Source organism: Rana temporaria, chromosome 8 (genome assembly GCF_905171775.1).
Source record: "Rana temporaria chromosome 8, aRanTem1.1, whole genome shotgun sequence".
Classification (NCBI taxonomy): Eukaryota; Metazoa; Chordata; class Amphibia; order Anura; family Ranidae; genus Rana; species Rana temporaria.
Genome location: NC_053496.1, coordinates 44,429,489 through 44,444,995, shown reverse-complemented (window position 1 = coordinate 44,444,995; position 15,507 = coordinate 44,429,489). Strand labels below are relative to the sequence as shown.

Here is a 15,507-nt window from a genome sequence, read left to right as displayed (position 1 = left end):
CTGAAAGCTGAAAATTGGCTTGGGCGGGAAGGTGCGTAAGTGCCTGGTATGGAAGTGGTTAAACAATGTAAAATATATATTTTTGTAATTATACATAAAAAATAAATTAAAAAAAAGGGCTAATTCACACAGGTTTTCTGTTATATTTGTGTCCGCTAATAATGATTTTAGGGGATTTTGTTGTGAAAATATTGTTTTGATAATTGGGGGCCCTGCCAGGTACGCTGTATGGGGCCCTTATGATTTCTAAAAGAAGCCCTGCTTACTGTACCTTTGCTTTGTCGCAGAACTGTGTAAATCTTAGGATTGGATGGAACTACAGTAGAGAACAATCAAGATCTCTCCCTTGGTAGACAAGCTATGAGTGACGAAGCTGTGCGCTAATCTCAGAACTGAATGGACAGAAATACAAATCGTTTGGCAGCGTACATATATGCATTTCATCTACACATTTAAATGTTTACTCAGAGTTTAGCTTTCAGCTATATTACGCGCTCAGCCTATGGAAGAGACTGGTTACTGCCTCGCCATTAAACGCGCTATCAGGGATGGCAATCAGATGACCTCCGGAGTTATGGGATGCACCAGGGCCTGTCAGCTTCAGTCAATACTATGCACATGAGATATATTCATTAAGGATTCACTGTAATGAGCGGAGCCCCCGGCCAGCGGTGACATACTGCGGTGACAGGAGGCAGACCGCAGCGCGCTGGGTCTGCGTCTGCACAAAGTCGCTCTGCACTGCAGTATCTCAATCTAACGAGCTGCAATAGCCTCATAAACACAGAAGCCTCTCCGTTAATGCTACAGCAGACATCGTAACCTTTCGGATCAGCAAATTATTCTTGTGGTGCAGCTATCTGCTCGGCTACCGGCTCGCCGGGGCTGATTACAACAATTGAGTCATTCCTAATCAGACCCTGCTTTGTAATTATCCCTCATTCTTTGGAGGCTGTGTGGGGACTGCGTGGGTCCCTGACTTCACACTGAACCTGGAAGGTAGACAGTTCATTACAAAGTGTCAGCGCTGGCGGTGGCAACAGTTATTAGGATGATTTCCTATAATAGTTTGGAATTTTGATAATAGCCAGTTGAGCAAGTAAAGTTCCCCACATTCAGAGGAATGTTTCACATTTATGTTTCTCTTAGAAGAGAAGAAAAAGAAGATAACTGGAGGTATTTGTCTTAACAGGGAACGGGCATACAGCCTGGTGCTACACGGGGCTTAAAGGATCAGTCCACCCATAAAGTCAAGTCTTGGGGTTGTCAGGGCATCCATAAGGGGCGTACGGGAGCCGCCCCTCTCTCCTGCCACCTCTCTATCACCAATAGATAGATTCATGCATTGCATGAATCTATTTATGGTCGCTGCTGCCACCCCCTATTCAGGTGTCTGGCCCCCTTTTGAATTACAGTGGCGGGGTATTTTTTGCCTGGGACTCCATTTAAAGGGGTTGTAAAGGTGCGTTCTTTATTTTCTAAATGGGTTCCTTTAACTGGTTGCCGACCAGCCGCCGGTCGGCTCCCCTGCGCGAGAGCCCGTAGCTATACGTCGGCTCTTGCGCAGGCCACTAGGGGCATGTGCACGCCGCCCGCTCGCCCCGACTCCCGTGCGCGTGGCCCGACAGGCGCGATCACCGCCGGGCACACGCGATCGCTCGTTACAGAGCGAGGACCGGGAGCTGTGTGTTTACAGGGAGAGAAATGCTGATCTTCTGTTCATACATTATATGAACAGAAGATCAGTCATTCCCCTAGTGAGGCCACCCCCCCTACAGTTAGAACACACCCAGGGAACATACTTAACCCCTTCCCCGCCCCCTAGTGTTAACCCCTTCACTGCCAGTGGCATTTTTATAGTAATCAATGCATTTTTATAGCACTGATCGCTATAAAAATGCCAATGGTCCCAAAAATGTGTCAAGTGTCCGAAGTATCCGCCATAATGTCGCAGTACTGAAAACAATCGCTGATCGCCGATATTACTAGTTAAAAAAAAATATTAATAAAAATGCCATAAAAATACCCCCTATTTGTAAACGCTATAACTTTTGCGCAAACCAATCAATAAACGCTTATTGCGATTTTTTTTCATGAAAAATATGTAGAAGAATACGTATCGGCCTAAACTGAGGAAAAAATATGTTTTTTTTATATATTTTTTGGGGATATTTATTATAGCAAAAAGTAAAAAATATAAATTTTTTTCAAAATTGTCGCTCTATTTTTGTTTATAGCGCAAAAACTAAAAACCGCAGAGGTGATGAAATACCACCAAAAGAAAGCTCTATTTGTGGGGAAAAAAAGATGCCAATTTTGTTTGGAAACCACGTCGCAGTGCTGAATCGCAAAAAGTGCTCTGGTCTTTGACCAGCAATATGGTCCGGGGGTTAAGTGGTTAAGCTAATGCATTGTTGGTTCACTTACCTTTTCCTTCAATTTCCCTTCTAAATGTTTTTTTTCTTTGTCTGAATTTCTCACTTCCTCTTCCTCCTCAGTAAGCTTGCCCCAATCATCCGAGCCGTTCTGGCTGGGGGTTAGTCAGCCAGAACAGCTTATTGAGGAGGAACAGGAAGTGAGAAATTCAGACAAAGAAAACAAAGAAAAAAAAAACATTTAGAAGGGAAATGAAAGGAAAAGGTAAGTGAACCAACAATGCACTAGTTTAAAGGAACCTATTTAGAAAATAAAAAACAAACCTTTACAACCCCTTTAAGGTGTTTTTGATGATTAGTTTTCATTTAAAAGAATACAATATAATAGAATTCAATATAATACAATACAATATAATATAACATAACATAATACAATATAAAATAATACAATATAATATAAAATAATACAATATAACATAATAATACAATATAAAATAATACAATATAATATAATACAATATAAAATAAAATAATACAATACAATATCATACAATATAATATAACATAATACAATATAACATAATACAATATAACTTAATATAATACAATATAATATAATAATAGAACAATATTGGAGTTTAACTTGAACCATCCTTTGTTTTCAATATAGTAAGTACTAACGGTTATAGTAATGACTATGCCATTCATTCAGGTGTAGTATTTACTATCAATGCAAACTAACAAATGGCCGCTATAGAAAAATCTCGATTTTTTTTTTCTTTTGCCCCAGTGTTTATAAAAGGGCCTCGCAATGTCTTTTTTTTCTGCTCCTGCACAATACGCTCTGCATCATTGGCTTCCTATATTATGCTTAAATAGAATACTGCAGTATCTGTGATGAAGCATCTTTATAATTTTAAAAGGAAATCATTGCTATTTCATTGGCTGCGGGCGATGAAGCATTTTACCGCTATTGTTCGTCCGAGGCCAATTAATTGTGCTGTAGCCGCTCGTGACTTATTAAAATCTTAACTGCAACTAGACATTTCATGGTTATTAGCGCCAAATGACTAGTTTACTGGGATTCTGCTGGAAGTTGCGGTAAGGCCATCCAGTTAAATATGTGCTGGGGTTGCAGTCTGCCTGCAGTAACAAAGAACTGAATTGACATTCCAGTTATTGGAGTAAAATTATGTTTTGCTTGCTTATTCGGAAACTGAAGCATATATTTTGAACTGGTGCTATAACTGATGGTTATTGGCAATGCTGATGGTTATGTGTCAGGTACAGCAGGTTCTGCTTTTGTAAGCGCTTCAACAAAAAGGTGGAGTTTAGCTGAACAGGGGCAGGATCTCATGGTAGGGGGGCATGGCTAGCTAGCATTATAAAAGACTTGGAACTTGGGACACAACTGGGCACTTAGGTTACATAGTGACATAGTTACATAGTTAGTAAGGTTGAAAAAAGACACCAGTCCACCCAGTTCAACCTGTGTTGTGTGGGTGTATGTGTTTATGTCAAAAGTACATTGTCTATCCTTGTATGTTGTGATTGTTAAGGTGCCCATCTATCAGTTTATAAAAAAACTCAACACTCCCTGCTGTTACCACTGCTTGTGGAAGAAAATTCCACATCTTTACCTCTCTGACAGTAAAAAAACATTCTACGCCAGGGGTATCAAACTCAATTTCATTGTGGGCTGCATCAGCATTATGATTGTCTTTAAAAAGGCCGGTTGTATCTGGAAGATTAGATGTCCAGCGAATCCCTTCCCCTTCCTTCAGATGTCAAGAGTCACCCCAACATCAGAAGTTGAGTCCCCCACTTTCCCTTACATCACAGTGTACCCCCCTTTCCTTATGCTGCTGGGAAGAAGCTGGATGCATTGCGTGAAAGCAGAAAGTAAGGGACTAGAGTAGAACCAGAGGAGGGCTGGAGCTCTCCTGCAGCTGCAGGAGAGGTGCGAGGGCCACATGAAATGGCCTGGAGGGCTGGATTCGGCCCGCGGGCCTTGTATTTGACACCCGTGCTCTATGCAGTTTAAAGTGATTGTAAAGGGTTTTTTTCTTTAAAATAACAAACATGTTATACTTACGTGCAAATGTGCAAAACCCTTGCTCTGTGCAAGAGTTTTGCACAGAGGGACCCTGATCCTCCTTTTCTGGGGTCCCCGGCAGCGCTCCTGGCCCCTCCTCTTCATCGGGTGCCCCCACTGAGAGCCGCTTTCCGTAGGGGCAACCGTGAGGGCGCGCTACCGAGTCCTCCTGCTCTTTAGCTTAATAAAGCAGTCCCTCGCAAGGTAGCTACGCCTACGACAATGGTGCTGATGTACAATGGTGAGGCTATACAATGATCCGGATGTACAATGGTGTTGGGTACCTGTACCTTTTATGGATGGTCTTCCTCCTCTACTAATGATCACATCTTAGGATATGTGGTCTACCCTGCTTTCCCACAGGACAATAAAGCCCTGGGAAATACTCCCCTACATACCCTCATAATCGTAAGTGACCTTTCCTCTGGCTGACACACCTCTGTACATAGTTAACCCCAGTGGGCATGAGTACATACACAAACACAGCACCCTTAGGCCGTGTACACACGGCCGCGTGAAAACGGCCTTAAGTCCAGTTTCATCGGTCAAAACCGACCGTGTGTATGGCCCATCAGTCCATTGTCCTTCGGTCCAAAATGTTAAAACATGCTTTAAAATCAAACCGATGGACCGCTGCCCGATCGGTCCAAACCGATGGTTAGTACACAAAAGCATTGGTTCAAAACCCACGCATGCTCAGAATCAAGTCGACACATGCTTGGAAGTATTGAGCTTCGTTTTTTCAGCACGTCGTGTGTTTTACGTCACCGCGTTCTGACCCGATCGGTTTTTGAACTGATGGTGTGTACACACATCAGACCATCAGGCCGCTTCAGCGGTGAACCGATGAAAACAGTCCGTCGGACCATTCTCATCGGTTTGGATCGGCCGTGTGTACGCGGCCTTAGAGGCACCTGCCAAGGGATTTATCTTTCAAAAAGGGGAAATGAGCAGGCATACAGAGCTCAACAGCTTTTTTGTGGCATTAAATATAAATATGTGATCTTGCGCTGAGAAAAATCCCCAAACTGGGATGCCTAATATAAACTTGCAATAAACACAAATGTGATAACAATGGACGAAACACAAATTAATGACCATCAAACATATATAGAAATAAATAAACAGCCCTAGTGAGTAAAGACACTGGGTGGTGAAAGTCCTATATTCTGGAGTGGTCCTCCTACGGAGTGGGTGACTATCAAGACAATAAGATGGTGTTCTCAAAAGGTCTCCCTTTGGGGGCTTTCCACAATAGGAGCAATGTGTCCACAAAATGATCCACGGCCAGTCTCCCAGAACTCTCACCTTAGTAGCATAGTGATTCGCCTAAATGGTGCATTCATATGCAAAAGCCTTGAATAGTATTATCTACCACTTTTCCTTCAAATCCTCTCCACAGTAGTGTATCTGCTATGGCCGCCGGCCCACACCACTTCCGCGGGTCTCAGGTACTTCTGTTAGCCTATAATACCACTCTCTAATTGGTGCACATAGGTGGGGAGGAAGAGGAGAAAAAACAAGCCTCCAATAGTGAAGTACTGTATAAAATCTTGGGGTATTTTATTAATAAAGTGCGGGTGGACTCTTACATGGGAGAAAAACAAATAGAGCAAAAAATAACCAGACGCGGCGTGATAAGTGCCGTCTTACATCTCCTCCGGTCACTTATGGTCTGTGTCAGCCTCGCGTAATCCCTACGGTGTTATGTCACGTACCTCGTGACTTCTTCAGGGGAACTTGATTGGTCATTTGGGCTTTGTTTATATGTAGTGTGAACCGAAAATGTTCGTTCGGCCATTTTCTTGTAGTCCGTTATAGATTTACCAGCGCAGTCATTTGCTTGGTGGTAAAATCTATAGCGGAGCTGCCATTTTCTTGGAGATAAAGCCGGATCTAGCATTATTAGTCTGTACCGCGCATGTTAAAATTTAACAAGCAACAAGGTGCCAGACATAAAAAGGATAATGGATGTGAGTACATAATCGGGAAACCCATTATGAGGTGGTTAAAGGGGAGGTTCACCCTAAAAACGACTTTCTCTTATTACACTGGCCCCCCACATTACAATACGATTATGCCTATTAGGTTTTTTTTTATGCTGTACATACCTTGGTACAGCTAATTCACCCGTGGCTTCCGGGTTGCGAGTCCCGCAGGAGTGGGCGTTCCTAACATGCTGGTGATTGACGTTTTGACAAAAAACGAGCTCCCCCCCATCGCGTAAGCCGCGTCACGATTGCCGAAAGGAGCCGAACGGCGATGCGCAGGCGCAGTATAGCGCCGACTCGCCGCTCGGCTCCTTTCGCCAATCGTGACGCAGCTTACGCGACGGGGGGAGCTCGTTTTTTGTCAAAACGTCAATCACCAGCATGTTAGGAACGCCCACTCCCGCGAGACTCGCAACCCGGAAGCCATGGGAGAATTAGCTGTACCAAGGTATGTACAGCATCAAAAAAAACCTAATAGGCATAATCGTATTGTAATGTGGGTGGCCAGTGTAATAAGAGAAAGTCGTTTTTAGGGTGAACCTCCCCTTTAACCTGTACCCACGCCCATAGCAAAAGATAAAACAAGTAAAAATAGATGAATAATGGAGATAATCCATATCATGACATTTTTTGTGGCATTGCCATATTAGGTTTATAAGACGCTACTGCACAGCCGTGGCCAGTGATCAGAAGCTAGAAAGGGAGGGTAGTTTAGCTCAGTGGGCAGTGTTGCGGAGGCAAAAAGATAAATGCAGTGATCCATTAAAGCAACCTTGTCGTAAAAAAAAAGATAAAATAACAGCTACCTTTAAAAGAAGCCGGTACTGTAAATACTCACCTCATGGTGCCACACTGACTAACACTTCTCAAACAACTAGACTTGAAGTCCGCTGGAAATAACAACACTTCCGAAAGTGTCAGTCCCCTGGTCCTCTGCAGGTCCCACTGGGTTCTCCCTCTGACCTCACACAATCACTTTCTCATGCAGTGATGTCAGAGGGAGCCAGCGAGACCTTCAGAGGACCAGGAAAATTAATATCTATTGCCTTCTTCCACCGATAACAGCTCTTTTTAGCAAAACATTTCTCACTACAGAGTCACTTTAATTCATTAGTCGAGGAGCAAGTTTGAAAAAAGCAAACGTCAATTTTCAGTTTCAAAATTGTTCATCAAAAAGAAGGCAAAACAAGACCTAAAGAAGACGGCTCTGATTTATCTTACTAGCGGGAAACAATTTTTTTTTCACCTCAATAGCTGTTGTATTAATTCCTAGGATCAATCATTCTACTGATGAATCCAGCTAATTAGATTTAGAGAAACCACTTTTTCTGTCAAGAAAAAAAAAAAAATCAGTGCACATTTACATTTATTTTTACTGTGAATCAAAAGCAGAGAAGTACAAGGTGTCCAGGGAAGGACCATTTTCTATGCAGTTTTAAAAAAGGAGACTTTTATGGCCTCCTCAAAGTCATACACGAGAAGAAACTAGGTGTTGACCGGAGAAAATTTTCCAGTAACCTACAATAGCGGACTATAACGGCCAAAACAATGAAGACAAATAATGGAGACAAATAATAATCTTTATTATACAATATTAAAATAAATAACAATCAAGGTATCTCTTTTAGAAGGCATCACTTTCTCCAGATGTTTAGGGTTGGATACCTTGATTTTTATCTATGCTAATATCGTTTAATAAAGATTACTATTTAATCCATTATTTCTCTCCATTGTTTTGGCCGTTATTTTAAGTTACTGAAGAATCTTCTCCGGTCAACACCTAGTTTCTTCTCATTTTCTATGCAGGTTACTAAATGGGATCTTTTCAAAAATTTCATATAAAGTCAAGATGATCATATTAGAGCACCTTAACTTTGGGTTCCTGGGTTAAATGGAGGCAGAAGAGGGTGTCTCCAATTTATTTGTGTTGCCCAACTCCAATCCAATTTTTTTTTAATACTTAAAAAGAGTAAACATCTCTGTCCAGTTTTTATTACTGTCTGTGACTCTGTTGTGGAGGTCTCAGCTCAATTTCTGACCTTGTCATAGCAGGACAAGAAATGAACACCTTAATGAAAAAATAAAAATAAATCCTTGACCAGATTCTTACTTACAGACGCAAAAGCAGTGATACCCAGATACTGGAGAAATACCACCACCTGTCATGGATATGCAACAAAGTCTGTCTGCTTACCTGATCTCCATGTGTTCTTTAGAGGCTGACCCTGTTCTGGTTCCCCTTTTTATCACTTCCTCTTCCTGTATGGCCCCACCCAGGCCATCCCAGGAAGTCTATATTAACCGTTGCTCTACAGGTCTGCAGTGCTGTTCAACAGCGTTCCTTTGCTTAGTTCCTGTCTGCAGTGTAGTTTGCTAGTTCCTGTTTGCAGTGTGCTACGATCATCTTTCCGTGTACCGTTTTGGCTTGTTCCTGACTTCTGCTGTTTGCCTGTGCCCCTGACCATTTGCCTGTCCCACGGTTAAACTTGTCTGCCTGTTGCCCTGACCTCGGCCTACCCATCACCACCGTTTGTCCTGCTGGCTGCTTCCCCTCTCTCCCTGCAGAGTGTGACCTAGGGAATCTCCGGGGGTCGTGACCTGGATCCAGTTGCGGCCAAGGCCATCCCCACCATCAGGGGCTCTGGTGAATACAAAACTGGGTCCTAGACTCCGCACCCTGGGTGATCTTAGGTTCACGCTTCGTCCCTGATAGCAGCGGTCGGCTATAGGGTTCACTACCCTGAGGTGCATCCCTGACCCCAACGGGGTGCACTTGTCACCTGGCTACGGGTGACCTGACACCACCGCTACGATCAAGGAATGGCTAGATGAGGTTCATCTCTATAAGACGGAAGAGATCAGTGCAATAGCACAGGAAATAACCCAAAACTTTAACAAGACTTGGTAGCACTGGGTCATTTTCAAATACTCTAATGCATATGCAAACCTTATGCCCTGTATACACGACATACCAAAACCCAATGTTTTTCCCAACATGATTCCTCCCAAGCCTGCCTTGCATACACACGTTCAGTAAAAAAAAAAACGCTCGACCAAAGCGCGGTGAAGTCCAACACGTACGACGGGACTATAAAGGGGAAGTTCCATTCCAACAGCGCCACCCTTTGGGCTGCTTTTGCTGATCCTCGTGTTAGTAAAAGTTTGGTGAGAGAAGATTCGCGCTCTTCAGTTCGTTGCAGCGTGGCGAATGTGCTATCTCCATTGCGAACGCTAGTTTTACCAGAACGAGCGCTCCCGTCTCATACTTGATTCTAAGCATGGGCGTTTTTTTTCCCCTTGGAAAAGCATACACACGAGCGGTTTTAGCGACGAGAAAAAGACTGACGGGAAACACGATGGGAAAAAATAGAACAGGTTTGAATTTGTTTGCAGGCAGTTTTCTCGTCGGGAAAACTGCTATGGAGCATACAGTACACACGACCGGTTTTCCTGACCAATCAAAAAAAATTGCAGTTTTCTAGTCTGGAAAACCGGTCGTGTGTACGAGGCATTAGACAAACTTGAGAAGAGGACCTATTACTTCTCTTTTCTCTCTACAATGCTCCTGCTCTTGGGGCCGATGCCTATTCACTTTTCCTTTTTTCTTTCCTGTTTCTTTCCCTTTCTCTTTACTCTGAGTTCTGAATTACGTAGAGGTTGCACAGTACCTAATATCTATAGCTCCTGAATGAGTGGTCAGCTAATTACCACATCATCTATATATAAAATAGGGCGAAGCACTTGATCCATATGATGAGCTTGAAATAAAAGGATACCATTGAGACTTGAAGATCGTTAGTCACGAAAAGCTCTAATGTTCTGATTTGTAAGACTATATACAAATTTACTATGAGTAAATGTTAATTTAAGTACATGTTAATATGTTAAAATGTTATTATGCTTGTACAATATTTTGAAATCCAGAATAAAAATGTTATTAATAAAAAAAAAAGAAAATAACCCCGTCATTAAAGTGGAGGTTCACCCTCAAAATTAACTTTTTAGCTAACCTATCTCCAGCCTTAATAAAGGCTTGTAGCGTTGTAATTTTTTTTTTAAATGTGTACACTTACCTGTCTTCAGCCTCACTTCCGGGTCTTCTTCCTTGCAGGGAGTGGGCGTGTCGCTCCTTTTCCCCGACGGGGAGCTCTGTGCAATGTCTCCTGGGAGTGAGTGTTGATCCTCCCAGGAGACGATTGACGTGCGGGTAAATCGCGTCACGCCTTCCGAAAATATCCGAGGGGGACTCGGCTCTTTACGGCACTAAACGGCGCCTGCGCCTGCCATGTAGAGCTGACTGCGCAGGCGCCATAAAGTGCCGAGTCCCCCTCGGATATTTTCGGAAGGCGATGACGCGCTTTACCCGCACGTCAGTCATCTATGCCTCGTCTTAGGAACGCCTACTCCCCGGGGGAGCGAGAACCCGGAAGCCCGGTGAAAACAACCATGAGACCGTAAGTACAGCAGATAAAAAAAAAAATCCAGCATACTGTATATGTCAGCAGTATGCTGGATGTAACGGTCTATTGATGTTTTAGGGTGAACCCCCGCTTTAATAAAAGACTGCATCACAACAGAGTCCCCCTTTTCACAAATGGCAACAAATGATGCTGTGCACCCTGGTCCACCCCCTTGCATCATGGAAACAAATGATGTGGTGTAGTGGATAGGGGCAGGGCACTGTGCAGCCATGCATACCTGGCATGGACAAGACTGCATACAGCCTCCCAGCCCTTCTTCTTCCTGATACCAATGTCACCAGTCCTGTGGGGGGGGGGGGGCGGCAAAGCCCACCCCAGCATCTCCATAGATCTGGTCCTGATGAGGGGTAATGCAAAAAAAATAATTAAAAACACAAAATTCATGATTTATTAAGTGAAGCATTAAAAATGAATAGTTAAGCCCCCCGGCCCCGGCTGGGATGACGGTGGTAATTTGTGATTAGTTCCTTTAATAGTATGTTTTCTACTATGTGCTTTATGTATACCTTTGTTTTCGCATCCCCTGCGTGTCGATTTGTCTAAAATACTTTAATAAAAAATATTGTACCAGAAAAATTATTAGTTTAAATTATATTCTAATGATGTCTGACCAATGGTTAACTGATTATTAGACATGATAATAATAGATGTATTGAACGCAAAAATGCACAGTTACTTTACCCGCTTGCCGACCGCTTCCTGCACATATATGTCGGCAGAATGGAACGGTTGCGCAAAGCAACTTACCTGTATGTCGCTTTGAATTTCGCGCGAGCTCCGTGCCCGTGGACCCGCAGACTCAATGTCCGTCGGTGTTTCTCTCCGTCGGTGTCCTGTGATCGTGTCACAGAGCTGCAGAACAGGGGGATGCCTGTGTAAACAAGGCTTTTTCCTGTTCTGCCTTATGACAGGACACTGATCTACTGCTCCCTGTCATTGGGAGCAGTGATCAATGTCGTGTCACTGGTAGCCCAGCCCCCCCACAGTTAGAATCACTCCCTAGAACACACTTAACCCCTTCCTCGCCCCTTAGTGGTTAACCCCTTCCCTGCCAGTTTACACAGTAATCAGTAAATTTCTATAGCACTGATCGCTGTATAAATGACAATGGCCGCAAAATAGCGTCAAAAGTGTCCGATGTGTCCGCCATAATGTCACAGTTACGATAAAAATCGCAGATCACCGCCATTTCTAATAAAAAAAAAAAACGACTTAATAAAAAAAATGCCATAGATCTATCCCCTATTTTGTAGACGCTTAAATATTTGCGCAAACCAATCAATATACGCTTATTGCGATTTTATTTTACCAAACATATGTAGAAGAATACGTATCGGCCTAAACTGAGGAAAAAAATAATTCTATATATTTTTCGGGGATATTTATTATAGCAAAAAGTAAAAAATAAATTGTTTTCAAAATTTTCGTTTTTTTTTTGTTTATAGCGCAAAAAATAAACGCAGAGGTGATCAAATGCCACCAAAAGAAAGCTCTATTTGTGGAAAAAAAAGGACGTCAATTTTGTTTGGGTGCAACATCGCACGACAACACGTGCAATTGTCAATTAAAGTGGTGCCAAATCGCAAAAAATGGCCCGGTCATTGGGCAGCCAAATCCTCCGGGGCTGAAGTGGTTAAAAAAAATGCTTGGGGAATTCCTTAAACCTGCAAGTCACCTGTGAAGTGGTAGAGTTGTAAGACATGCTAAAGCTAAATTGACATTTAGAAAGAAAAATAAACATTTGCTGCTAAATGACATTTCCTGGGTGGCATTTTCAAGTTGAATAGACAAAGGATTACCAAATAAAGGGCATGGGGAACAGGGCACTGCCCTAGAGGACATTAATAATAATACACGATTCCTCGAATTAAAAGCTAAGGGGGTTCTCTTAAACCTGCACAATACTGTAAGTGGCACACGTGTATGTACTAAAGTCAAAGCTAAATGACATTTCCTGTGAAAACTGCATGGCAGCAAATTTGAACCCCATTCTAATGATGATGATGATGATGCATTTGACAGTCTGGTGGTGAAGGGGGCATGGAGACACAGGGCCAGATTCACATACAGTAGAATTACGTTACGCTGCGGCGGCGTAACGTATCCCATTTACGTTACACCGCCGCAGGTTTACAGCGTAAGTGCCTGATTCACAAAGCACTTACCTGTAAACTTGTGGCGGCATAGCGTAAATCCGCTCGGCGCATGCCCGCCTAATTCAAATGGGGCGGGCACCACGCCGAGCGTACTGCGCATGCTCCGTCCGTAAAATTTCCTGACGTGCATTGCGCTAAATGACGTCGCAAGGACGTCATTGGTTTCGACGTTAACGTAAATGGTGTCCAGCGCCATTCACGGACGACTTACGCAAACGACATGAAATTTAAAATTTTGACGCGGGAACGACGGCCATACTTAACATTGGTTACACCACCTAGAGGGCAGCCTTAGTTTTACGCGACGCATCTCTACGGAAACAACGTAAATTTAGATCGACGGGCAAAGCGGACGTTCGTGAATCGGCGTAACTAGTCATTTGCATATTCTACGCCGACCGCAATGGAATCGCCACCTAGCGGCCGGTCTAGAATTGCAGCCTAAGATCCGACAGTGTAACCCAGTTACACCTGTCGGATCTTAGGGCTATTTATGCGTAACTGATTCTATGAATCAGGCGCATAGATACGACAATCGTATCTCAGAGATACGACGGCGTATCAGGAGATACGCCGTCGTATCTCTTTTGTGAATCTGGCCCACACTGTGCAATGCAAATGGGGCCTGTAATTGTAAAGAGCTAAAGAACCCACCCAAGAGAGATGGGGTTATTATAGCTTCTGAATTGCACCACACTGCCCTCTGTACTGGGTGGACTGCGTTTCCATCTACTTATACTGTATAATATTTTGCTTTATGTGAATACTTTACATTATGTTTTTCTGTGTTTTTTTTCCAGATGCCCATTATATAACCTGTAGAATACAAGAGTGTGCAGAGACCACTAAGAGCGGACCGTTCTCTCGTTATATTGACACTAATTCATTAGTGGTACAGGACGAGTATGTCTTCATTCAGGTAAGAGACCAATCAGAGCAGAAGGACACCACCCTTCTTACTGGTGTTAGCCAATGGTGGCCTTGGATGCATGGGAGTTGTAACTTTGTCAGGTTTCCACATCAGGATTGTTCATGGTATATGTACAACTTGGAGGTCCCAGTCCAGGTCCAGGAGGACCAGGAGTAGATCAAAGCTCAGTAACCAAAACCTCATATATAAGCTGTAAGAAACTTCACCCAAAAAAAGAAACTAAATGTTTCTTGCAATAGAAGATTGATTTTGTGTATCGTTTCTACTGCCTGAAGATCTACGGCCACCCAAAGAATCTTAATATCTGACACTTGTCCGTGTGTTGGATGCCTGGTGCCCCAATGTGTGCTGAGGTTGCATCAACTAGACAAGAGGGCACCATTTGATAGAGTCATAGGCGTGCGCACAGGGTGTGACGGATGTGCCTGGGCACACCCTAATCACCTAGTGCACATTAGCATTATCGCTCTGTGTAGCAACAGGGAAATGGAAAAGATTTCCTTTTTACCTGCTCTGCCATAAGAGAAGTGCTTACACGCTTCTCTATTACTGTGCTGGCAGGGAGGTCAATGTGCCAGGGCTATATATACGGTATATAGACAAACACACATGCATGTGTGTTTGAGCTTTGGGGTGCACACCCTAATGCAATAGGCTGTGCACACCTGTGGATAGAGTAACCTTTGGTAAAGTGATATTAAAGTTAAAAAAAAGTTTATTTTTTTAACCACTTCAATACCGCACATAGTCATATGACGTCCACAAAGGGGATCTCCCATCCCGGTGTGTGGTGATATCTGAATGATGCCTGCAGCTAGAGGCATCATTCAGATATCATTGTGTTCCGGCGGCGATCCTGCGCACCATAAGAATGATCATAGCGGCTGTTCCACCACTTGATCGTTCTTATAGGCGGCGGTAGGTGCCATCGGGGGCCCGGAGAAAGGATCACCCTGCGCGGGATAGGAAGCATAGAGATGACTGGTGACCAGATGGTCACCAGTCATCTCTATGACCGTCGGAGGCCCGGGCGCGATGTGATGACGTCACGCCCGGGTACCCGGAAGTAAACAAAGCCGCAATTGCGGCTAGTAAGCATGAGATCGGTGATTTTTTTTCACAATCTCATTATTTCCAGCCTGGAGGAGAGATATGGGGTCTTATTGACCCCGCATCTTTCCATAAAGAGGACCTGTCACACACTATTCCTATAACAAGGGATGTTTACATTCCTTGTAATAGGAATAAAAGTGATCAAATTTTTTTTTTTTAGAAGTGTAAAAAAAAAAATAAGTAAAAAAAATTAAAACGCCCCTGTCCCCGGTAGCTCGTGCTCAGAAGCGAACGCACACGTAAGTCCCGCCCACATATGTAAATGTTGTTCAAACCACATATGTGAGGTATCGCCATGTGCGTTAGAGCGTGTGCAACAATTCTAGCACTAGACCTCCTCTGTAACTCTAAACTGGTAACCTGTA

General features: G+C 43.4%; 1 protein-coding gene across 1 annotated transcript in view; it reads left to right on the top strand.

The window, feature by feature from the left end:
* SORCS3 (sortilin related VPS10 domain containing receptor 3) overlaps positions 1-15,507 on the top strand; it is a 774,589-nt gene that overhangs the window by 527,527 nt on the left and 231,555 nt on the right. Inside the window, exon 7 of the mRNA XM_040361656.1 lies at positions 13,899-14,017. Coding sequence (XP_040217590.1) covers positions 13,899-14,017 — 119 coding nt within the window. The remainder of the gene's footprint in view (positions 1-13,898; positions 14,018-15,507) is intronic.